This window comes from Mustela erminea, chromosome 11 (assembly GCF_009829155.1).
Source record: "Mustela erminea isolate mMusErm1 chromosome 11, mMusErm1.Pri, whole genome shotgun sequence".
Classification (NCBI taxonomy): Eukaryota; Metazoa; Chordata; class Mammalia; order Carnivora; family Mustelidae; genus Mustela; species Mustela erminea.
In genome coordinates this window covers 29,053,046-29,079,352 of record NC_045624.1, presented here as the reverse complement: position 1 = coordinate 29,079,352, position 26,307 = coordinate 29,053,046, and the positions used below count along the sequence as shown (strand labels likewise).

General features: G+C 41.4%; 1 protein-coding gene across 6 annotated transcripts in view; it reads left to right on the top strand.

Moving 5' to 3' along the window:
• Positions 1-26,307, top strand: part of CPED1 (cadherin like and PC-esterase domain containing 1) — a 265,826-nt gene that overhangs the window by 220,885 nt on the left and 18,634 nt on the right. For all 6 annotated transcript variants that reach the window (XM_032305800.1, XM_032305802.1, XM_032305801.1 and 3 more), the window contains 5 exons: positions 4,283-4,400; positions 11,372-11,508; positions 24,057-24,277; positions 24,534-24,635; positions 25,045-25,132. In XM_032305800.1, the coding sequence (XP_032161691.1) occupies positions 4,283-4,400; positions 11,372-11,508; positions 24,057-24,277; positions 24,534-24,635; positions 25,045-25,132 (666 nt within the window). The remainder of the gene's footprint in view (positions 1-4,282; positions 4,401-11,371; positions 11,509-24,056; positions 24,278-24,533; positions 24,636-25,044; positions 25,133-26,307) is intronic.

Here is a 26,307-nt window from a genome sequence, read left to right as displayed (position 1 = left end):
ATCAGGGAAGCAAAACTTTTCTAGAAATCGCAGCCAACTTCCTATTTCACTAACAAATTTTTCTTTCTTTTCTTTCCTTTTTTTTTTTTTTTTTTTTTTGGATGTCACATGGCTATGTCTGGCCACAAAGAAGACTGAGAAATTGAATTTCTTCTTTTTTTAATCCTGATATATTGCTACCTACAGCAAAGCAAAGGTCCTCCTGTTAGAAAGGAAGGAAGAAGAATGGGTATTGTGTAGGCACCAACATTGTCTGCTGCCATACTTAAGAGATCATTTAATGCGTTTCCCCCTCTCTTCTCTCCAGCCTTCATTATTTTATGTTGAGAAAACGAGATCAGGTGACTTACTCAGCATTATAGACCCAGTTCATGGCAAAGCTGGAACTGAATTCACACATATGACTCAACGCAGTGGGCTCTTTCCAGCGTATGCCAACATTCTCCTATTTCATAACCTGTGCACTGAGCCCACTCAGCAATACTGATGCCTCTTTTCTTCTCCTTACTCCCCCAACTCTATCTGCCAGTCTCCAGACTCGGGTCTGTGTTTAGCCAGATGCTGTGTTTCTTTCAGCCTCAAGAGTAACAGTGTTTGGCTACAGCTGGAAAATGAGTAATGTCCACTTCCGCAGGCTGCCTTGGTTTTCCAAAGTAGCCAGGAGTTTAACTTAAAGGGTTACGATTTATGAACTGCAAACAAAGATTAACTGTGAAGGAGAATTTCAAAAGAAAACACAGAATACAATAGAATCTTCTTTGACCTAAACTACAGAAAGGAGGTAGGGCTAAATTTCTTTAACCTTGAAATCCGCTCTCCCTCTCCTACCTTCAGCTGTGTCTATCCTTTGCAATAGCACTTTGATTCCTGTCCTATCTTAGAATGTGCTAGAGTCATGGCTGTTCAGTTAGAACCAACAGGTCTGATCTACCAAGAGTCACAGAACAGCAGCCCACGGGAAGTCCATCTGAGGTAGAAAGAACAGCGCACCAGGTAACAGTTCAGACACAGACAGGCCATGGTTCCACAGAGCAGGCGTGGTCACCCAGTGTGACTCCCAGGCTGCTTTCCTGTGCTCTTTGCATTATGTTTATGCTATTATCATGGGCTCACTTGTGGGATCCCTGGTATTCAGAAAGTGCAAACAGTGGACATTGGAGAAGATTGTCATGCTCTATTTCCAACCATTTGTTTCAGAAACTTTGAAGTCGGATCAGAACAAGCTTCTGTATTATTACAGTAATTTTTTTCTAAGCTGCAGCTAAGAAGATCCAGTTAGAACAAATGAGATGTAAGTTTCAGCACAAGATTAAGAAGGCCCTTCTGACGATGAGCTGGACAATGCCACTTGAGGTTGGGGACTTGGTGTTTTCAGCAAGAACTTTGCATTTGCTAGGTATTAACACTTGTCCATTTTGAAGCTATATTCAAAACTGCCTAGGACCACGTTATGAATAATTGTTCTTCCTCTGAGTAGGAGTCTGTAGTAAATAAGCATGGAGGTACCATCTCAAGAGAGGTCCCATGATTTGACCTTTATAATGTAGATTGTCAACACATGAGTTCTTTAAAAAATGACCTTTTTTCCCCTTTTCTTTTCTTTTTTTTTGTTTTTTAACATGGGATGTCAGATAAATCCTTTTCTGGCCTTATCTTGTGGGCTTTGACCAGCAATTTCTTATTCTTACAACTCTCATTCCCTGATTTTTCTCATTACTCCATTCAGATGTTGTTACCGCAGAAAAGCTCCTGTGACTAACCTACCCAAAACAGCCCCCACCCACTCATTGGTAACTGAGTTGGGTCCCCCACGGGACATGCCCTCAGCACATGTAACAGCACATTTTTCTCATCGATTGGTACAAGTCAGTCACATGTGGGGCTTCAACAGGGAATAGCTAGGACTCTGTCAGCTGAGGTCTGGACTCTGATGCCTTCCTGGCGAATATTAGGATATGCCCTTGCACACACACGCACACATACACACATGCCAGAGAGACCACAAACAAGCAACAGTTTTCCAAAGGCTTATCCAAATCCAAGTTTTAGAAATGTTTCAACATTATTTGCTTGTGTGAATGAATCTATCATCATCATCTGTCTGTATCTATATATGTCAATTTATGTACGCTAAAAGGTATCTTTTTATTCATACACTGAGCACAGCTAAAGTGCTTGACTGTATGTGATTTGGTGCCATGTTCATGGTGTGTTTCATATGACATATGTTGTTCTGTTACGAAGCATTTTAGGTTTGGGTTTTTTTGTTTCTTTATCATGGGTCTTGGAAACCTCTCCATGTTAGATCTATCCTTAGACATTACATGAGGGCTTCTCTAGAGTAGACTCTGACAAGTCTGTCTTCAGGGCTATGGAGTCTGTGAGTTTTTTATTTTAATATAAACTCCCCTCCAAAAGTAGCTGGGCCCATTTGCAAGCCCATCACTAGTGTATAATGCTATTTCTCATTGCCCTTCCTCATGTTCGATAGAAACATTTTTTGCAATCTCGTCGATGCCAAATGTCATTTTTTCTAGTCCTAAAAAAGGTCCAGGCTGTACCAAAAATAAATGTGTAGATAGCTATCTCACACACACACATACACACACACACTCATGGATGTTTATTCAGACTAAAACTCCTCACATTATTAACTTTGTGTTATTTTAATTGCTCTTTTATAATGAACACCTTAATTCAAATCACAATACTGATCTCTCATCCGTATTCTAAACCCCAGCTTCAGTTGTGAATTTAAAAATGGAAATATGTATTCTGAATCAAGATTTCTTGAAGTCTGTACATCATCCCCATTCCCTTTGGTTCCTTAATATCCTGGATCTTCTCCTACGAGATGCGGACATCTGAGTCGGGTATGAGGAGATGAGAGAGGGTGAGGGAAGGAGACTAGAAACTGCTCACTGGAGACAGAGTTACCGAGCAAAGAAGAGGTCAAACCAATTATTTCTCTCTATTAATTTGAATTTATGATATGAAGTGGGAAACAATTACACCTAATCTTTTATGCATTCAATAAATATTTGCCTCCTCTCTGGGAAGGACTGGGTATACGTGTGCGTGGAATAATTATTTGCTCTCATGGCGTGTTCAGTCTAGGGGACAAGACACAAACACCAAATTATCACCAAATGGTGAAAGGTATGAAGGAAACAAGCAGGGATGACACGGACGAGAGTAGGGATACAGAATCGTGCCAGAGTTTCAGGAAGGCCTTGCTGAGACCTCAGACGCAAAAGGATGCTCTCCAGGGCAAATTAAAAGGAAAGCATTCCCAGCAGAGACAATAGCCATTTTTAGCCACCCTAAAGTGTGATAGACGGAGAGAAGCCGGAGAGAAGGGAGATGGTGGAATGAGGCAAGGTCGGATGGAGGGACACAGGTCAGGCCCAGGAGTCCACACCTGGTAAGAAGAAGCTAGAAGATCACTTTGTAGCGTGCACCTGTTGAATTGTCGTGTTTTACAGTTGAAACTTGTATAATGTTACGTACCGATTTTACCTCCATAAAAAGAGAGCACAGACGTGCATGAGAGAGAGAGAGAGAGAGGAGAGGGGAAGAGGGAGGGATGGGGGGGGCAGGGAGGAAGGGGGGAGGAAGGAAAAGTGAGAGTGCTCTGACCTGCTTGAGTAGAGGAAAAAGGAAGAGAGATTTCAGAGAGCTAAACGGCCGTTCTCCACTGCGCCTCTCAGACTAGAGAAAACATCGCCTAGTACTGAACGTGCGTCTATAATGATATTCACTGCAGTGAGATGGTACCTACTTTTCTAAACATGTGAGCATGTTTTGAATAAAATATATGTATTTAATTCCATGTCTGTAGTCAATGTGCTTTGAAGTGAAATTCATCTGTTAACATTCTCCTCAAATATTTCCCATTTTTTTCACATTGATGGTTTTTTTCACTTGGGATATTATCTTACAGTCTGTTTTTAATGAGTCAACAACACACAGGTATATTTTTTAAGGTAAAACTTGCATCCATTTCTTTAAAACATGGCAGAGCAATAATAATACCAGTGGCAGTATTAATGCGGTAATGAATATCAATGCCAAAATAAAGGCTAAATTGTCATTAGAATTTATATTCATTGCTCAAGGCAGGTAGTTACTTCTAGCACAAACAACTGTTGATAAGTCAAAACCACGAGAAGGGTAAAAGTTATTTGCATAAGTTATTTGGCACAGAAAATAATCTTGTTTTTTTAGATTTTATTACTATAGGTCAGGTTCATTACAGCTAATTTCTACTATTTTAATGCAGGATTGTGGTTTGCTGATTCACCCAGAGGAAACCTGTGGGTTACAGCCTATTTCCTCTGACTACATTGAAGCCATTTCACAGCCCGAACTAAAGATCTGTCCATCGGGAGACACAACAGGTGACTATTACTCTGGATATCACTTCTCCTCAAAAATCCTCTAATACAGAAACGTATCTACTTAAACTATCCTTATGCAAAGAAAAATCAAGGTGCTGCATGACTTTTTCATTGATGTGAATGGTAACACATCTAATTAATCTAGAATGCATTGCTTTAGTATGTGAACTATTTTGATGCACCCAAATCTTTTTTTCTTCACCCTCTGCTCTTTGCCTGGTTTATCCATATTCATCTACAGATATCGACCAGAGTCACTTGTACCAGAAAGCCTCTCTTGAGCCCCTGCTTTATTTCTTTATTTCTATTTCCATAGCATCCTGTGCCTTTCTTCCATGACCATTGCCACAATCATTTAAATGTTAAGTATGTAAATAATTCTTCGAGGTCAGTTTTCCCAGATCGCCAGCTGTCTGAGGACAAGGAGTCTGACTTGTTCACACTCTGTCAATTCACTTAGCACTATAATTTCTCCAGAGACGGGACAAAGTAACTATCTGCTGGCTATTTTGGGAACCAAAGAACTGCTTAAAGGAACAAGTGTAGGTTTAAATCATTTATTAAGAAAAAATCATTGAGAATGATCACTAATGTCTCCCATATACTGAGCATGAATTAACAGAGGCAGGAAAATCATTATGTCAAATCAAAATTGCAATGTTGAACCCTGCCTAATTCTAGAGCAGACCGGGAATGAGACACTTTGGTGCCACTGCCCACATTCCCTGTTCCTCTCCTTCCCCAGTGTTCTTCTTTCGGTGGAGATTCCTGGGGTTCAGCTAAAGCTGGGACTAAATTACCTCCAAAGAGATAAGGGGAGCAGGGGGCATCTTCTCTGAGATTCCTGGTTGTCCCTCTGGCCTCTTGACCCCAAGCCTCCCTTCATCTAAAGAGTCTGAGAAAACACTCAGGAACTTTTCTACCCTTGCCATGAACTTCACACCACAACTGGAATGGGAAATGAGTTTCCCAAATGGGCAGTACAAATTGCAATTTGCCATGCACAGTTAACAAACGTGGGCATACCCCCGTTCTTGAACATGTGTTCTGAATAATGAATTACAGCCGGCGCACAGGGAGGGATTTACCCATCATGGCGCGTCAGGTGGTAGAGTTTACGATTCGCAGCTAAATGAGATATAGGCTCTTACATACAAAGGAGACACCAATGTGTCTAGTTAAGGATTTTTTTTATCAGATGACATTTTATGAGAATCATAAAACAACTTAATTCCATTCCTCCTGCTGAACCAAGTCAAAAGTTCTCCACCAAAAGTCAAAGAGAGAGTACTGAGTTTCCTCAAGAAGTGGCACCTTTTCCTGTTTATTAAATTTGCTGTAACTTATGTGCCAGGCCCCGTCACAAAGCTGCCTCTGTGCCTGGTTCTTTTTTCTTTTTTTAAAAGATTTCTAAATTTATTTATTTGACAGACAGAGATCACAAGTAGGCAGAGAGGCAGGCGGAGAGAGAGAGAGGAGGAAGCAGGCGCCCCACTGAGCAGAGACCAATGCAGGGCTTGATCCCAGGACCCCGGGATCACAACCTGAGCCAAAGGCAGAGGCTTTAACCCACTGAGTCACCCAGGTACCCTCTGTGCCTGGTTCTTAACAGGAGAGACTGCCTTCCAGCAGGCAACTTCTGGTACCTTGAATAGCTAGGCTTCCTCACAGAAAACCCCAAAATTGACTCCCCAGGCAAGACCATGTCCTTAGGCTGACAGTACTGGGCCTCTAAATCTGGCCCTCCTTGTCCCCCAGGTCCTCCCATTCTCTTGGTTTCACTTCACGCCCGCAGTACACCTGCCTGATTCCACACTCTGGTCCGTGCTGTCCCCTAAGGCTCAAAGGCTTCTTCCCATCCAGCCCCGTTCTCCTGCTGCTGTATTTTCCTCTCTAGGAAGCCTCTCCTTACCACCCCACCCCCAGACTGGCTTCTCTGCTGTGCTCCCAGAACACTGTGGGCACATGTCCCCCTGAGCACTTACTTCATTATGTTTCTGTCTCTTTCACTAACCAGCAGTCTTCAGAGTGGAAAGATCCACAGGAGCAAGGGGAGGGAATGGCATGGGACAGTCCACGGGTTGAAACCAGTAAAGATGAAAATATACGTGCATTTATTTATTTCTAATCGTCCTTATTTTTGTTTTATAATGAACTTAATACATAGCTACAGGAGTATAGGTACACACATTACAGTGCGTGTGTATTAATATAGTCAAAGGTGCATTACTGATGACTGCCCTCAATTGCATGTTTCTCCAGAGCAAACAAGGCCCCTTTTCCATCTTTCAATGTCTAAGGTATGATTTGAAAATGGTTGCTGAACTAAAACCAAGACCCAAGTCCTCCTCCTTTCCGTGGAACACTGTGAGCAGTCAGGGTACGATCAGTCCGGGCTCACTGTCCCAACCATACAGTCCTACAGACCCAAAGAGTCAAAACGAATGAGTGAGACCAGGGACAGCAGTTTGCAAGAATGGATTTTTTTTTTTGCAGGCAGAGATTTCCTTCCTGGACAGTAGGACTCTGTCCTGCTGAAAGCAGTTGTCATGGTGGACAGCAGTAGAAGGAAGTTGACTCAGGCCCTCCGGCTTTAGCTTGATGGCCATAGATTAGTTCCAAAATCTTATTTTCACAGCACATTATAGTTACTTAGCAAACCGGATCCATTTTTTCACCTTGCCAATGAAATGATGGTCTACATGTCTTTTCAATAACACTAGCTAATACAATTTTGAGTGCCAGGTTTGTTTGTTTGTTTTAATCTTTAAGTTGATGTTTAGCCTTTAGAAAATAATTTAACTATAAGACACAACCAAGAGTAAAATCTCTTGCTTAAGAAAGAAAAAAACAATTCTTCTATTCTGATGAAGAAATTTATACAATGATTTTTGAATGAGAATAACATTAAAGAAAAATAGCTCCAAATGCATTTTATGATATGAAAACAAAAGATAGTACCATCTTTTCTTTGTAGCAAGAAAATATGACAGCTTGTACTTTAATACTTCTAAAGTTGAACATATGATGTATTTTTTCCCTTAAGTGAAAACTGCTTTATTTTATAACATAGAGTCAGGAGTCAGTGCCATCTATATGATTTTACATCTCACCATGGCCCCAAGTCACAAAGGTGAATTTCTTCTCTCCATTATGTCAGCCAATCTGATTCACGTAAATGGCTAAACCCTAACGTACATTAAATATAAAGCTACAATTATAAACCAAATAACTTCTCCCAAAAGCCATTTTTATTCCTCATAATGTCATTCCCTAAAACACATGTCATACTCTATTTCAGAAGTCACAGCTTTGATTCATTCAAAGTTTAAATATATAACATAGAATTTATGTCTCTCTTTTTGACAATTTTAGTTAAGAGCTGGTATCATTTAAAATATCAAGAAACTCCAGTCCTGCTGATGTTATACAGATGTCTCTTTCAAGCAGCATTACTAAATCACAATAAAAAAGGGGGGCATTTTTAACCAATACAAAAATGCAAAGAGTTATGACTATATAAATATATAGCAGTATGAACCATTGGGGCCAAATTTTCAGAGACCCAATCAGGAGTCCTTTTGATGTGCTTGAGATTTTATGCCCACAAACTAATTGTCCCCATATTTGGATTTTTGTGCCTGCAATCGGCCTCTTGCTTCTTCAGCTTTAGAAGCAAATGGCCAAAGAAGGCCCCAGTTTGTACAAAATTAGCTGTCAGCAAGGTTAGAGGGGGAGAGAGTGTTTGGGGGAGAGGAAGCACGCACTCTGAAATTCTCAAGGATCTGATGAAAACCAAGCCCTTAAAAATAGTACTAAATATAGTCTCATTAGCAGATACACATTTAGGTCCCTAATATGCCACCATCCTATATTTTTAACGTAGTCTCTGTCGACATAGGAACCCACTAAATAAATTCCACATTTCAATATAAAGATAAATTCATTAAAATAACATATCTGTGTGTTTTCCTGTAAGTGCTACCAAAGAGATCGTTGTGCCATCTTTCATTTCTGGCTGATGGTGTTGTGCTCCCCGGGCCTAACATGACAGAAGGATCAGCAAACTGGAGACTCCAAGACCTTAGTTCTGGTCCAGCGAGTCATTAACTGTATGATCCCACTTCTGTCCTTCAATTCTTGGGTCCTCAGTTTACCTCATCTGTAAAAGAGGAGGATGGACAGGAGACCCAAAGCCCCATTTCAACTCCATTCGAGAGGATGCCCACTGACCACTTTACATCTTTATGAAGATGTAAAGATATATATGCAGGAGGTGGTTATTGATTACAAATCCTATATTCCAGGGCAAAGTTAGAATTAGAAGCAAGATGAATGAAAACCACAGAATAATTACAAAGAGAATTGCATGGAGAAATAAGCATTTTGAGGACAGTCTTCATTTTGCCGTTCATTATTCAACATCTCTCCTAAATTTTCTATGTCATTTAGGATATAGACATATATAATGTATATGTAATATATAATATGTATATAATGGACAGGGGTCATGAACTGCATTCAGTCTAGAGACTGAAGTTTTTCAAGAAGGAGAAAATAAATTTTTTTCTATGTCATGTCTTTTTTTTTTTTTAATTTATCTATTTGACAGAGAAAGAGATCACAAGTAGGCAGAGAGGCAGACAGAGAGAGTGGGGGAAGCAGGATCCCTGCTGAGTAGAGAGCCCGATGCGGGGCTCGATGCCAGGACCCTGGGATCATGACCTGAGCTGAAGGCAGAGGCTCAACCCACTGAGCCACCCAGGCGCCTCTCTATGTCATGTCTTTTAGTAGCACTGCTCTTCTCTACATCTGAAAACTTCGGAAATGCCTTTTACCTAGAAGACTTCTTTTTCTCTCCTACATGGAACCTTTTGCGGAGGCCTCTTACTTCTTCAATCCTACTGCTGTTAGGGCTACCTCGTCACTGTACCCAAAGTACCACCCATTCTATCTCTCCAAATCTGATCTATCCAGAAGACCTGACCTTCCAGAAACTCTGACGCTCACGATGCTTTCCTTATTCTGAACTGCCACAGCTTACTTAAGGTGGGGGGAAAAATCTATCCCTTGGTTGCTAGGTATCAGGCACTATGTTAGGTGCTATATTTTTTTTTCTCCTAGAGAGAATTTTTCCAAGTTAAATAGTGGTTCTCAACCGTGGCTGCAAATTAGGATCACCTGAAAAGCATTAAAAAAATCCGGGTGCCTCAGTTCCATACCAGTGGTTCTGATTTAATCAGTCCAGGATACAATTTGAGCATGGGGATTTTAAAAAGCTTTGTAGGTAACTCTAATGGGCCTCATTGAGGCCCGTGCAGCTTGCTGGAGGCGGAGCTCAGGTGTGTGTATGTCTCCAGAGCCCACACCCTATTGGCACCACACAGATCTCTTTACTCAGTTATGCCTTACCTTTATTGTGTTGTAACTATTTTACTGTATAAATTGTAACCCTCTAACCTGATTATAAATTTCTTGAGGCTTAGCATTGTAAATTAAGAGGTTTACATAAGTTAATATATTAAAGTGCTCAGAATATCCCTAGCATCTGACACGTGCTGTGAAATGTAATTTTTTTTTTTTTTTTTAGTTATTAGGTTTTAACACCAATAACACCTAACATCTAGTAGGGTAGATATTTCAATTACATAATACATTAAAATCCTCCCAGGGAGTACTATTTTATCTCCCCCAGTTCTCTCTTAATAGACCCACAATTTTTTTTTTCCTTTTCTGTGAGCCGTAAACTTGATCTTCTTTCATAGTGTATTATTTCTAACTATTCCACAAATACACAGTTCTGACGTCCCTGAGGTCATGAAATGTTAATGCACCATATTCATCACCTGAAATTAGGAATTCTCACTAAAATTAGTGTCACACCAAATAGTTTTGTTACCAGAACCACAAAGTAAAGCCAGAGTGGGTAAAGCTGTTCATTTTTTTTTTCTTTCTAACTCAAAAAGCAGCTAGGAATATTTACCTCCTCGTTATTTCGAAGAGAAACAGCTAGTGGTAACATAAACAAGACCTTGAGGGTAAGGCCTTTGATTGCTGGAGATGTCAAGGTATTGTCCACAAAGGATGTGAGTAATCACTCCATATTCAGTGTACGGGTTCAAACTCTACTTCTGAAAAGATGAAGAAGGAAAAAACAAAAAGCAAAAAAAAAGTCATATTTTGAATTTTTTTCTAATAAATCATTAATATGTCAACTCACACTAAAATTGGAAGTATTTGAATACATATCACTTTATCAATAAAATAGAAAAGATCTCAAATGCATTGCGAACAATTCATTTATCTCATAAACATTTACTAAAGCTTGTGACCTACTTTGTGCCTGAAGTCTGTTAGTAACAAAGGTAAATATGACATCGTAATTATAACGTGCATTAGCCCATGAAATCCTCCCACCTCTCTTGCTGCTGAAGAAATGAAGGCACTAGAGCTTAGAACGTGCTGAAGAGATTCACACCAAAATGGTCACTGATCAAGTTAAGGAACAATACCTAGTCTTCAAAAATAGCAAGTTACCGGAATATTAAAGTAATTCTTTTATACCTTGACTCTCTTGAGAGCAGGGACTATATCTATTATTGGATTGCTAACCTAAGCGCGTGTTAGGTCAATGAGGATGTGTGGCCAACTGCCTTAATATGAGTGGCTTCCCATCTACTTTGGTCCTATTAAGTGCTAATGCATTATTTAAAAATAAGTAATAATGGAGGAGCATCCAATTGCTTGGTTTTTCGTCAAGAAGGTAGTTTCACAGAGCAGGACTCCTACTTGATTTCGGCATGGGCTGTGTTACTTCAGAACCTTTCTACATGTTTCAATTCTATCTGGTTGGCGGGGGGCCGTGCCTCACTCCGTGGACTTACACGGTGACGAGTGGTGTTCTCACCGCAGTGACTGAAAAACTCGTTTCACTGGGAAAATCTGAACAAAGGCTTCGCTTTCCATTCCAGGCCAATGGATCGTGCCTTGCCTTAGCTGTTCAGACAACAGGACCTGCGACTGGAGAGAAATAACTTGGCAACCCCACAACTGCCAATATGGTGTTCTCACTAAGCCCCAACTCCAGCAGTGCCTGGGAGGAAGGAAGGTAGGTTCTGGATCCAGTGGGGGGAAGCCTCTCATTCATGCCACGGGTAGCACCAAGAGCCATGCCATTGCATTGACTAGACCTGTTCCTGCTCTCTTACTCGGCAGATGATATCTAACCGCATGCAGTTGGCTTTTAGAGTCATGGGTAAATGTTATCCTAGAAGGGCCTGAACGATCCTTGCTCAGAATGCTCCATTATTTCCAAATAAGTCTACTTGACAGATGGACGACATTAAAGTCCTGTCCCATGCTGCCCCAATTCCATGCTGGTTTTCTCAGCACACGTTGGTAAGAGCTTGCCACGTCAGCAGAGAGACAACAGTCCGGGGCAGCTGGCCTTGTCAGCAGCCACCCCAGCAGGCCCCAGGGTGGCAGCAAGACATCTGGAGTTCGCTTGCTGGAGCAATGAAATGTCCCTGCATGTCAGGCTCACTTCTGCTAGAGCTTCCCGAGTGCATGACACGCTAACCTTCCTGATCTTCTTTCACGTTCCCGGGCAGGTCTCACGTGGACCTCACTAGGCTGCTTTCCCTTTAGTGAGGCCTCTAAGCTGATCTGTCGGACATGCAGTGTCTCCTTGCTAGGCGCGCTCTGAGTAGGTAGATCCCGGCCGAGCTCTTGGACGTGTGAACTGGGCACGTAGACTGAGATGCCTGGTTAACATGAAGTAAGTAATCCTTATCCAGATTCTCAAAGTACTTTTTATTAGACAGACATTTCCTTATAAAGTGTTTGTAAGCACTCACATAGGGGAAAGACTGAGTTCAAAACCCTATTTTCTTTTTTTTTTTTTTTTTAAAGTTCTGTTCATGTGTTAGGGAAAGAATGCTGGAATGAACGTATGCCAGTTTTTCAGATCAGCCTAGGTTCAGATCCTCTACTAGCAAATAATTTGAAAATAATGATGGGGGTGGGGGAGGGTGGAAGGGCAGGGCAGGAGGATAGACATTCTCATTCATGGTGATTCCAATATAAATGCCCCAATTTTCATGACAGGGAGTAGCCCCGAAGATGAAGCAGCCCTTAGTTACTTTTTTTTTTTTTAATTTAATTTATTTATTTGACAGAGATCCCAAGTAGGCAGAGAGGCAGGCAGAGAGAGAGGGAAGAAGCAGGCTCCCTGCTGAGCAGAGAACCCGATGCAGGGCTCGATCCCAGGACCCTGAGATCATGACCTGAGCCGAAGGCAGAGGCTTAACCCACTGAGCCACCCAGGTGCCCCAATCTCCCTTAGTTACTTTCAAAAAGGAAAGAGAAGAACATAAACATCTAGAAATGTATGAACCATCAGTCTTATTAACTGAGAATTGATTCTGTGCAAGGAAATAAGTGTGCAGCTACATTTTTCATACCTTAAGTCTGACCAGACGGTAAGCTTCATGAGGATGGACATGTTTGAATCACTAACATAATCTCACTGCTTAGCTCAACTTTTTGATATGTAATGGCCACTTAACAAATATTTGTTGAATAAACGGATAGGTTAAAATCTTTATTTCCAATCATAAATCTGTGAGATAGCTATTATATGTTTTCTACTTGAGAAAACTAAACCTCAGAGAGGTTGACTAATTCTCCCATGATCCCACACAGATGTACGGCTACTACTCTGGCATTTTTAACCACCAACTTGGACAATCCAACATCCACATCTAAGAAATGCAGGACTGGAAGCAATGAAAATAGTTGTTGCTGCAATAGTTAGACATCTCTAAAGTCTTCCAGAATACTGTTCTGACCTCAGAATTTAGAGCGTTCAGGAAAATTCCAAGATGTCACAGTCTATTAACCTGAAAGGCAGTAGATGCTAATTTAAGTTCATAACTAAATTCCATGGCTTTTGACATGACACATACTGTTTCCCCGGCTCATGTTCTTCATCCATAAAGTAAAAGAAGCCTATATGATCTAATCCTGTAATGTAGATTAAATAGTTTGCAGAAAGCAAAAAAGCCTTCTCCCTCATCTGTCTTAAAATACTGTAGACCGGGTGGCTTAGGCAACAGATGTTCATTTCTCATAGCTCTGTAGGCTGTGAAATCTTGAGATCTGGAGACCAGCCGGGCTGGGTTCTGAGGAGAGCTCCTTCCCAGCCTCCATCCCCCGCCTTTCTGTGGCGGTCACAAGACAGAGGTAGAGCTCTGGTCCACCTCTTTTTGTAAATACACTAATCCCGTCATGGAGACCCCACCCTCAATACCTCATCTAAACCTGATTGCCTTCCAGATGTCCCACCTCCTAATACCAGGGTAGGGTTTCAGTATAGAAACTGGGGGGAGGTGGATGGCAGCACAAATGATAACAGTTTTTGTTAATTTCAAGGCTGGTTATTAGCAACTGTACAAAGTAATGGTGAGAAAAAGGGAAGACCCCCCCCCCTTTTTTTTTTTACCTGTTACAGAGGATGTTGCAAAGTCTGAAAATAAACCCTGTGTTCAGATTAGGTGATCCTGGCGGAGACCAGCTGGCGGACTGCTTAGTAGTGAGGGCTTATCTTAGTGAGTATCTTAGTCCAGAGGCACCATTCAGACCCTCCTGCTCAGATCTCTGGTTGACTGGCACACTGGCCATGGTTCCACAGAGTTTGATGTGTTTACCCGGATACGAATGTATTCTATATACTGCAGGGAAGCATTGTACATTTTTAGCAGAAGAGAGACATGGCCAGAATTAGAAAAATCCTTCCACAACAGTATAGAGACTGCCTACAGAGAGGGGGATACGGGTGCGGGGGTGGCAGAGACTCTTTAATGGAAGAATTCCATCATACAACCTTGAGGAGTCAAAGCAAGTATAGATTCTAAGTACAGATTTCTAAAGTATGGATTCAAAGATAGAATATATATTCTATAGTATATGTATCGTATAATGCTATTGATGTAAAAACTAATACACACATGTAAACATGCCTGCATACACAGAACATTCTGGAAATAACACCATCAAGAACGATGACCTAAGTGAAGGGGAGCAGGAGAGGGATGGTGTTATGACAGGACTAACCGCATATTTGGCAAGGCCCAGGCAAAACGAAAATGCAGGACCCTGTGTTCAAAATGATTAAGAGTTCCAAGACGGTAACAGCAGAGCAGGAAAGCAAGCCCAGGACCCTCCCACTGCACGGACTCTGGGCAGCCCCCTGGGTCACATGCCCATGAAGCCAGCTCAGGGAGCAAAGCGTGGTTGGCAAAGGGTGAAGAGATCTTTTTTAAAATATCTGTATGGTATGGTTGTCATTTTCATGGGTGAGCATTTTTTTAATCTAAAAAATCTGTATTTTAAAAGGTTGTATAAGTCAGAACCAGGGCAGAGGCAGTGGAAATCCAAAGGAGAGAGAAAGTCAGAGCAAGAAATTTTATATTTACGACCATGGGACAGGATACCATACAGACAGGTTCACACACACCACACAGCCCAGACATCATTGTATAAATGTTCACCATCGTGACTATCATATAGCACTTACATTAAGAAAACTCCATTTATGAATAGAATTAGGTTAACATAAAGTTTTCCCGATACATTTATTTCTCACTCTCCATGAGAAGAATATACAAAGTATCTTAAAACTCTTCCATTCCTAAGCGAAGACCATTCTCATCCTACCCAGAATTTTTCATATGTATGTTAAAGCGTACCAACTACAAAAATAGAAAAACAAGTAACATAAATATTTTGTTTTTTAAACACCATATGTAATGACATTTCTGGGGGGAGGGGGAAGACTCACTTTCTACTATGTCAAACATTCAAAAGAAACAGGTTACTTGAGCGACTTGGTACAGAAATGTCCTTCCCATCTGCATAAGGATAGCAGGGCTGTGGAGCAGTGGGAGCTTGGACCCGCAGGCAGTTCGCAAGTCTGTACTACAGCTCTGATCCCATCGGACAAGGTGGTTGTCTATGCACCGGCTCCATCAGATTAACTCTGCTGCCGCACATCAGAAAACTTGTAAAAACAAGACTTTGTAACTCTCTTGATGTTCCACTGCTCATTCGCTCATCTAGCTTTTGTTGAGTTAAGAATCTATTCTAGGGGCATACAAACGCGATCCTCCAAAAAGCTAAATTTCTAGTAGAAGGAGATCCATGAGAGAAGCGACTGTTAGAACATAGTGTATTGCAGACGTAGAGAGCAGCTCGAGGCTGGCACTCTGGGTTTCAAGGTTCTGGAAGGTTGTTAAAAGTGCCTACACAGGACTATGGTGGTTGTTACAGGCGATCTACCAAACTCGTTACTTTGAAATGGCTTGGACTGGAAAAAATGAACTAGAAAAAAATAAGGATCTTCATGCTCCCCCTCCCCGAGCCCGCAAAGACTATGCAGTGAAAGTCCGATCCCTCCAGGGCTAGTACCTTCTTGGATTTCCTTTGGATTGGAGGGAACAGACGATGAATGCAAGGCTATACTTGGAAATGCATGCCCACCTGTGGGGATGGAACAAGGCACAAATCCATTGAGATTTAAAGAATGTTTCAAGTTTCTAGTAACTTTGACTAACAGCCACACTGTGCTTGGAAGCATGTGAGCTGCACTGTTACTTTCTAGACTCACTGGTTTGCCTTTGCTACAGTGATGCGAATAGGAGGTTGGTCTCTAGAGGAAACATGGGAACAAGATTTCTCCTCAAAGCAGTCAGACCATAAGAGACTCTTAATCTCAGGAAACAAACTGAGGGCTGGTGGAGGGGAGGGGGCTAGAGGGCTGGGAGATGGACAGTGGGGAGGGTATGTGCTACAGTGAGCTGTGAATTCTGTAAGACGGAGGAGTCACAGACCTGTACCCCAGAAACGAATAATACATTATATGTTCATTTGAAAGAAAAGAGAGAGAAAGAAAAAAAAAGAAAAGATTTCCCCTCAAAGCATTTGTAGCCCATTTCAATGTCACACTTGTTTGTGTATGAAGGGCAGGTAAACGTGGGGCTCCTTTTAAACCCTCAACTTATCCAAGTATGAGTGATTTCACAGCTATGTAGAGGTTTTGTGTTGTGTAACTGTGCTGAGTCAAAGCTAAATCAATAGAAAAATACAAGCTATGTTTTCAATTACACTCTCACACATTTCTCCAAATACATACCCACCTCTTACTTAATAAGTTCTGAATGGAACATCCACAAAAATTTATCAGAGCATAACTTTGTAATCACAGTGCGAAATTTAGAGGCTATAGTTTAGAAATATGATAATCAAATTTACAATGGAAAAAATTTAGGAGCCTGACCAAACGGAATTAAGCAAGCCCTTATTTTGTTTGTCAGTTGAAAACACAGCTCAGAATTTAAAACAGTATCTGAGAGAAGAGCGCAATTAAGAAAGGAAAATATAATAAGGCAGTATTTACTGAAAGTACTTAAACTCAGCTGTTAAAACAGGAAATGTAACTTACATCTTTAAGTAATGTTAGCAAGTTAAGTAGTGTCTTGGACTTGAAGGTGTTTAAATTTTTGAAGTGTGGCTAATTTATAATAATGTGTTCTGACTAATATGTTACAGTTACACAATTCATGGTTTCTTTCAGTTTCGATATAAAGGGAAGAATAAAGGGGAAGGAAATCACCTCACTCTCACCAGGAAAGAATGGCTTATCCGTAATGCCCTCAGTCCAGATGCAGTGGCAATAAGGATCAATAATTTCCTTCCACACAGCTAGAAGACCTGTGTCTGGGTGATAGAGTTTAGTGGTTTGTTTTTCCTTTTTGCCAAATTTCATGTATTTGAGGGTGATTTGCCTAAATGGCAATTTACATTTGTTCTAGGCCCCAAAGAGCAACTTGGCTGGTTACCTATAGTCAATTTAATCAATATGCACCATTGGAAACATTCATTGTAACCATATTATATTTCACGGACAGTTGCTTTGCTGAGCTAGATTTTCATCATACCCTAAATATCATTAGCTCTCTGATCAGCCTTAGCCTCCTAGTAGGACTGAATGACCCCTTGCTTCATTTAGAAATGAGTATCTTATGAGAGCAGTGAAGCTTAATCACAGGGCTCATCAGAATCACTGTGGAACTTTCTAGATGGATGGGCTATGGTTGGCCCTGGATTAGAGGTAGTGTGTAAAACGCCCCTTCACCTCACTGTCATTTCCTTATTTACCTATGAGAGAGCATTAATGGACAAGATTAATGGACAAGTAGCTTCTATGGCATGCCTATGTGACTTCCTCTCCCGGAAGGTTTCAGTGGGCTCCTGTGAGTTGAGCTGAGTCCTGTCTTGGCATCTACATGCATTTTGCTTGTTCTGAAGAAATATCCCTATTTCTGTGAACACTTAAGATAGAATCTCTGTTACGAAGAAAGAAAGGAAGGAGGAAAATTATTTAAAATCAAGGGTTTTTTTCTGGCCTATTGATTCTACAGACACCAATTCTTTTTCAGCCTCAACAGATAAGGAGAATCTGAGAAGCTAACGAGCTCCAGCATTTTACTGCCTTTATATTGACTCAACCCAGATAGTCGCCAGTGCTTCTCTTTTCATTTCTCTATAACTTGCTTTGCTAGCTATGCCCTTGGTACTTTTGATGACTCTGCAGGAAAGAGGTAATAGAGTACAATATTTGCCTGTTTAAGTAGCACCATTGTTAGTTCTCTTCATTGATGATGAATAGAATGAAAATCATTACACTTTTTTTAAAAAAAGATTTTATTTATTTATTTGGCAGACAGAGATCACAAGTAGGCAGAGAGGCAGGCAGAGAGAGGAGGAAGCAGGCTCCCTGCTGAGCAGAAAGCCCGATGTGGGGCTCGATCCCAGGACCCTGAGATCATGACCTGAGCCGAAGGCAGAGGCTTTAACCACTGAACCACCCAGGTGCACCCCCCCCCTTTTTAAGAGAAAATGATTATACTTTTATATTTCAGCCAAAATTCCCAATCTTGGTTGCATTTTCACTACTGCTAATACTGATATTAATATTAACAATACTTCCTGCTATTTTTTGTCTCAGGGACAAAGAAATCCTTTTCTGCATCATAGGGATTATAAATGTAGCCTTTCATGTGCTTCATACTTTCGCTAATTCACACGTGGAAGACTCTGAGTCTAGGTTTTAGTTTCTTCCCCAGAAAGACAGCATGTAGGAGAATGTGTAAAGGCTAGCTAAGCGTTCATCAGACCCATTTCCTCCTCTTCCTGGCCAATGTAGTTGACTACAGTTCTCAGTCTCCCTTGAAAGTAGGTGCTGTCATAGATGGGAGCTCTAACCCGTGGAATGTGTGAGCAGCAGTGATGTGCTCAGCCGCCCTGCTGGGCCCACAGACACCCTGGCATCTCCTTACCCCTTCCCTCAGCCGAATATCAATGCCTACAAAGCTCTTCAAAACCATCACTGAAGTAGGCACCGTCTAACCATCTGGGGACCCTGCCCACACCCCACACATACACCTGCCCGGAACCACCTGGACTATGTTCCTGAAGGAGAAATAAACTTCAATCGTATGTAGGCCATTCTACTTTGGGGGGGCTCTATTTGTTATAGCCTGTAGCCTACCTCACCTAATACAGGGGCTATATAATATGAGGGAATGAAAGCGAAGATAATTAAACCATTTCATGTGTTTCTAATACGGTGAATTTTAAAGAAGCCCTAAGCTTTAATAGAGCCTAGAAACATGATACGCTTCTAGGTCCTCTGGTCCACGGTGGTGTGAAAAAGAGTAGGAAATACGCCAGCCCCTGTAAACTTCTCAGTGACAATCTGCCTGCTGCTGGGTCTTAGAGCTAGAACAGATACAAAACTCCTCTAAACACATCTTTGTCTCCCACTGATGAGCTGAGGTCCTGCCTCCCAGGACACAGCCAGGCACAGAGGCTTCTGCTCCTCTGCAGAGCCCACCTTGGGTTCCCCTCTTGCACTGGAGAACCAGAACTTTGGAATAAAGTTGCCACCAGGATCCAAAATAGGATTCGCACGATTCCTGTGATGGGTTTATTAAACCGACCCTTAAGCCACTGTTTCACAAAAGTAGAAATAAAATTTGTTTAAGCTGATTATTTTTATGTGAATTTTCAAAATATTTCTAAACAGAATGGACTTACTATGTTCATTTTGGAAAACAGAATAAACTGTCATATCCTCCCCTGCAAAATAACCGCGAGTAACTTTCCAGGACCCTTTCTACACATCCACGCGCTTTCCTTTCACAAACATACTATCATCACTTATATTCGGATTGCAATGAGCTTTTGATAAAAGTTAACTGAAATCTTCCCCATCACACTGTATTACAGTATCATTGTTAAAAGATTAAAAAAGTTCAAGTGGATGATTATACCTTAATAGAAGGAATCTGGAAGACATTTGTACTGTTTCCATTGTACTTTGCTTTTAAAATATATTGTAATAGACATCCTTAAATATTTCCTAGAAGTGGAATTCCTTAAAATTTGCCAGTTTATACACACAACAGCAAAGTTTCCCCTCATCCATTTAACACATAAGAACTGACTCTTATGCCAGGCACTATTCTGGGTCTCAGGATTCAACAGTTGAAAAGAAAGAAGATAAAACCTCTTCCTTGTGGTCCTTACACAGTTGTAAGTGAGAGGGGTCATTTCCCCAAGCTCATAAGATTATAGGGGCTTTCAAAATCTTTGCTGTTTTGGTGGGCGGGGGGGGGGGGGGGGGGTAAACTAGCTATTGCTGACGTTGGTTATTTTTATAATTGCTTGCTAGTTACTTATATTTAATGATCACATTTTTTTCATTAATTGCCTATGCCAACCAGCACCTATACATGCTAGTGTGAAGCAATAATGTTGACGGGAAAGAAGAGTTATTTACAAATTTTATGGCCAGTTTTGAGTATTTTTATGGAAATTTAGGCCTTTTAATGTCGACCTTTAAAACAAATAATGTACAAATTTCCTTTTTGAAAATTCCCCAAATTGAAGGATCTAAAAGATATAAAGATTGGCTGTTAGCCATGTAACTGGGGGGGGGGGGGGAATCCACTCTTGTTTCCTGACGTTGTTTTTCAATTGTGTACATGCACTTAAAAGAACTGACCTTTCGAAGTTAGAAATCTATTAGTTAAGAATACCCGTCAGCCTCTTACAAAACTGCTCCACTACAGAACAGGCCATCTTAAAATCACAGCTGCATTTTCATTTTAGTTAGAACTTATCATCTCTCTCTTTCATAGAATAGAAAGGCTCTGGGAGAAAACAGTTCTCTAGGAAATATTCCTCCCAGAGTCCTGACCACCAGACTTGAAAAACGCTACCTAGTTATTTGCAATTTAGCACTCGTTTTGCACATGGTGGTGGTGAGGCTTCCTTCTCCCAAGCCCCGCAGCTCTTTGTTGGTCCCTGGTCAGGGATGGAGAGGCGAGGGCTGGTTCTGACAGTGCTGGTTTGCTCAGGGTGGTGAGCTCTTCCCGGTTCTGCATCCAGAGCTCAGGCTTCACCAGCAGCCTTGTGAGTCCGGGGAAGGGGGGGTGAAGGGGGGGGAATCTGCAGCAGACTTCGCAGGGCAAGCGCTCTGACTGAGACACTCCCCATCTTCTCTGACGTTTCCTCTAAACAAGCTGCTGAATTTAAAGTGCTTAGCAATGCACTGCAAGACCCCCTGGATCGCTCCGCACACGCTACGGGCCTTTCCTATGCCTTCATGCTGGCTCACATTGGGAGCTTCCTGTGTGCCAGGAACCAGATGTCTGGGACAATCTCACTGATGTTCTCTAAGGCGGTGCTGTTATTCCCCCCCCCCCCATTTTACACGTAAGAGGAGGAAACCTTGGAGCAGTCAAAATTTATCTAAGATTATCTAGTTAATAAGTAACTATACCTTAGAATTCTGACACATAACTCTTTTTGCCTCTGACGTTTTTGTGGGCTGCCTCTTTGTAGGACGCCACAAAAAAAGGGACCAAAATGTTCTTCTCTCAGTAACAAGCAGCTTCTTTGAGTTTCCTAAGCCCCTGTATCTCTCCCTGTAGGCCACAGTACAGACCCCCAGTGATCTTACTGACAGCCCAGAGATACCCTAGGAGGGATTGCATCTCCACACCGTGATGAAAAGAACCCGTCGGAAAACCTGTAGTGGCAATTTAGTTTAAAAAAGCTGGTCTCAAAGGTCTTTTACCAGTGTTAAGACCTGAAAAGTTCTCCCATCCAACCAAATTCTCAAGTTGAGGTCCTAACACCCAACACCTCAGAATGTGACCATGTTGGCAGGCAGGGCCTTTAAAGAGGTAATGAAGGCGAAATCAGCTCTTATGGGCGGGCCCTAATCCCATGTGACCAGTGTCCTCACACGAAGAGGAGATGAGGACACAGACACACACAGAGGAAAGACCATGTGGAAAACTCAGAGAGAAGGTGGCCATCTACAAGACAAGGAGAGAGGCCCTCAGAAGCAATCAACCACGCAAATACCCTGATTGTGGACTTTTGACCTCCAGAATAGTGAGAAAATGAATTTCTGTTGCATATGCCACCCAGTCTGTGGTACTCTGTCCCGGCAGCCCCAGCAAACTGATCCAAAGGGAGCTGGTAATTACTAGTATCTGAAATGAAGAGCTTTCCAAATTATTCAAAGTTCCCTTTTAAAAATCAAAACTCTAAATCAGAAAAACAAATTGTTATATAGGTTAAATGCAGTAAAAAGAATTTCAAGGGATTTCACAAATTATTTTATCATATCAGATGTTTATTGCCCCAAATGGAACTTGACTTAAGAGGATCAGTGACTGGGGCCTTGACACCCTAAATTATTCAGTTTAGCTTGATGGTGCTTCTGATGTTTGATCTGAGGGCAAATCGGAGATGTCTTGGGGATTTCTTCACACAGCTCATTGAATACACTTACCATGGAAAGAATGAAATGTGCAGATTCTCACTCACTTTGCTGTGCATGGACAAATGCAGTAGTCCTGAGAAATGCCAGCAATGGCTGCCATTAAAATCAGAGAAAAGTATGTGCAGGACTAACAGAAAGAGAAATCTCAACACAGAGAAAACTGAAGAATGAAATAAACCTGTCCAAAGACATTAAAAAGGATTGTCTCGAACAGAAGTCCCTTTGACTTTCAATTCAATAAGTATTTTTGAAATGTATGCATGGTAGTATGGGGGAAATTAGAATTTAGAAATTAACCCTGACTCTGACCTCAAATATTTCTTGACATGAGATGAGAAAAAAAGACACAGACAGGAATAACCATAATGTCATGTAGTCTTTGATAAAATCTGTAATGGAAATTAAAAATGTAATGAAATTACAGAGGACAGAGAAGGTCATTGGACAAGCTGGGGCACTGGACAAGACCCTCTGGGAGTTACGGTTTTTTCTTTGGGGTCTGAGCTTGTGCAGCGTTTACACAGGTGGGGTTGCCGAGGGAGGAGCTTGCTAGGCAGGCGGATTAGCACAAGGGAAAACAGATGTTGTGGAGTGCAAATCATGTTCAGCAAAAAAGTAGGAGTCTGACCTGCTTACCTGAAGGGAAGCATTGGGAGGACGGGGCCATTGACCCTGCGTTTGGAGTCAAAGGGCCTAGGTTTGAGTCCTGTGTTCCCCCATTTACCAGATATATGAACCTTCAATTGCTCCCTGAGCCTTCTGAGCCTCAGATTGCTCCTCTGTGAAATGGAAATAATGACTCAAACCTCACCATTATGATTTAAAAGGAGTGCCCTGTGTGAAGTCTCCACCTAGCAGAGTCTGATATGCAATAAAAATTCTGCAAATATTGGCTCAACCTCAATCACATGGGCTTGACTATACAGAAAAATGGAGACCCAATAAGGTTTTCGAGCATGAAGGTGCAAGCTCCAGAAGTAGGCATTGGGAAATTTATCCCAGTAGTGCCGCGGGTACAGCATGACTTTGAGGGCAGCCTTTCCCACAGTTTTGGGGTGATAGGAGCCTGAAGCAGAGCTGCTTCACGGGGCAGTGGGAGGGTTTTGAAGGAGGTGATGAGTAAGAGTCTTCCAGGGCAAATGGTGCTGGGGACTGCTCCCTGGGACATAGTCAGAGACTCAGGGTCCAGCCCTCTGGCTCTTTTCTCAAACAGTGGCATGACTTCTACTGAGCTAGCCAGCCTCTGTGAATTCTCAGTTTTCGCATCTATGAAATGAAGAGGTGGGAAAAAATATCTAAGTATTCTTACAACACTAAGATACCTCATGCTTATTTGTTTTTTGTTTTGAGTTTCTTTTTTTTTTTTAATGTTATGTTAGTCATCGTACGGTCCCTGATTCAGGCCTATCCAAATCAATAAAATCTGTTGAGCTCATTAGATGGGAAAGCAAACTACCTAAGGGAAGTGGAGAAACCCAAGAGAGCCTAAAGCAAAAAGCTTTAAACATGACTGAGCAGGTCAGTGGCTGATAAAATTATGGGGAATATGGAAGAGAGGAAAATGAACAGGTTTGGGGGAGAATATGATTAACATCATTTCTAACAGCTGAAAGGGCTTTCTTCCAAAGAATTAGACTTGTGGCTTTAGGACTGTTCAACAAATGACTTACTTTGTATTGTCTCTCATACCATGTAAACATCAGATCTGAAAGCAAATGTTTTCCTCTAACTCGTAGATTCTTTTCATTGGAGATTCAACCAACAGAGGGATAATGTACTACCTGATCGAAAGACTGAATGAAACCCTGCAGGAATGGCAGAAGGTACATGGCACGAAATTCTATCACAACGTCAACGGTGGGAAGACTTTGATCAGTTACTCCTACTATCCCCAGTTCTGGATAAGCCCTTCATTGAGACCAACATTTGAGAAAGCGCTCGAACATCTCTTGCAAAGGTACAGTGGAACTATTATGGACGGCACAGTGCCACAATGGACCGACGTTTCGCTGGGGGTCGTCATTGCTCCCAGTCTATCAAATGTGCTGAAAAGCTTAAATCCCAAGTAATGTGACTGAAAACAAGTTGGAAAGGACTAGGAGGTCCAGTGATCGGGATGCTAGCTATGACTCAGAGAAATGTGAGGCACTGCTGAGAAAATGTTAACCATCTGTTTCAAGGCAACATGTGTTGTTTTCCTTTCTGGATTTCAGATCGCGTCCCCTGGAGAACACAGGCCAGACGGTGTTGGTTGTTGGTGGTGTTCAGTGGCTCAATTCCAATCACCTACAGATTATTCACAAGGTTTTGAAGAGGTGAGTTTCTGCAACAAGAATTGTCATTAGCATTTGGAGTTAAAAAGAAAAGTCACCGTTGAGGTGATTGAATTTTATCGAGATTTTTGTGGAAAGGACAGCTTGAAGTTTAGAACTCCGGTTTAAAATGTTTCAAAATACTTTTTGTATCCATAACAAGAGAGCTCTTCAGTATCCACATTTATATTTTCTACAGGTAAAAACATACCCACTGACACATAAAACTCTGTCCACAAAAAAACAAACAAAAAAAAACCCCTAAAATATGCCAAATCTATAAAATGAGAATTTAGTCTTATATGCCAATTATCACATCTTAAAAGAACTCCATTGTATTTGTTTATGTTAAGCACAAATACCAAGAAATGTAATCAAGGTTTATGACCTCAGAATTCTGATTATTTCTCAGGGAAAATTTACTCAATATCCTTGTGATCATCAAAACTTTGGGAATTGGATTTCATCTCCCAGTGGATGGATTGCATTTCTTGACACAGGTAGGCCCATTCCCTCTAGGCTACATGAACTTTATGGTTCCTGTAAGGATCTTTGTTGGTGTCTGAAAAAGGACCTACAAGGCATTATATAAGAGTCAGCCACCTTCGTAAAAATCAAAGGAGATAATGTACTTAAGGATTAGGATTTCAAATCCGTTATACTTATTCCTGGAAATAAGGAGACCATGTCCCATTAACACATTATGAATAATGCTTTGAACTCCTAAGACAAGAAAGGGGATGCCATGCTATAAAAAATAAAGAACTGAGGGGTGGATCAGAGCGATTCATCTTTAAGTATCCCTTTACCCCACGAACATTTCATACACCTTAAAAGACTCATGCTGAAACCACAAATGAAATTGTCAGTATCAATGAGTACTTTAGGGAAAGGGTGGCTTTTTTGAAGATGATTTCTGACTGATTGCTTTAAAAAAAAAGTCTTTGAAGTAGTATCATTAGTTTTATCTTTGCTTGAATATTCAGAAAGGGGAAGAGTTAGAGGCCTCTGACCAGTTCTTATAGAAAAGCACTGAATAGAAGTCTAAGAAGGAAAGAAAAGAAAAGAAAGGCACTATCTGTAAGTAAGAGAAGCAGCAGCACTTGTTAGAGCAAGGCGAGTTCAGGGCAGGCGGAACTTCATGCCTTTGTTCAGGGGAGACGGGAAGCTGTCCATTTACTGTATAAATAGAATGAGGGGTGTGTGTGTGTGTGTGTGTGTGTGTGTGTGTGTGTGTGTGTGTGGTGTTGATCCCTCCTCAAGTTCCCCAGCACAGATGACACAATCCCCTTTGCCTTCTAAAACGTTGCCTGCCTCGGTGTCAGATCTCTGATCCAAAAGCAGGAGAACAGGTAGAATGTGGCCCAAGTCAGGGATCCAAATTCAGCCTCTCGGAGGTAATGTGGGGAGGGGAAAGTCCCTTAAGATAAGTTGACGGATTTAATATCTGGGGTAGCTGAAGGGTTGGAGTCTGGATTAGATGACAGTTCCTTATTAATGGTTTTGAGTTGAATGTCCTTGAATGTTATTTGAAGGCTACAGTCAAGGTTACAGTTCCTTCAGGACGACTCTGCTTTGAGTCCCCACTTTACCCCTCTCGGGAACTGCAGTGCTTGTGGCTCCTACTTTTATTTAGGTTCCAAACTCAAGATTAGTTCATCACAGCAGACAGCAA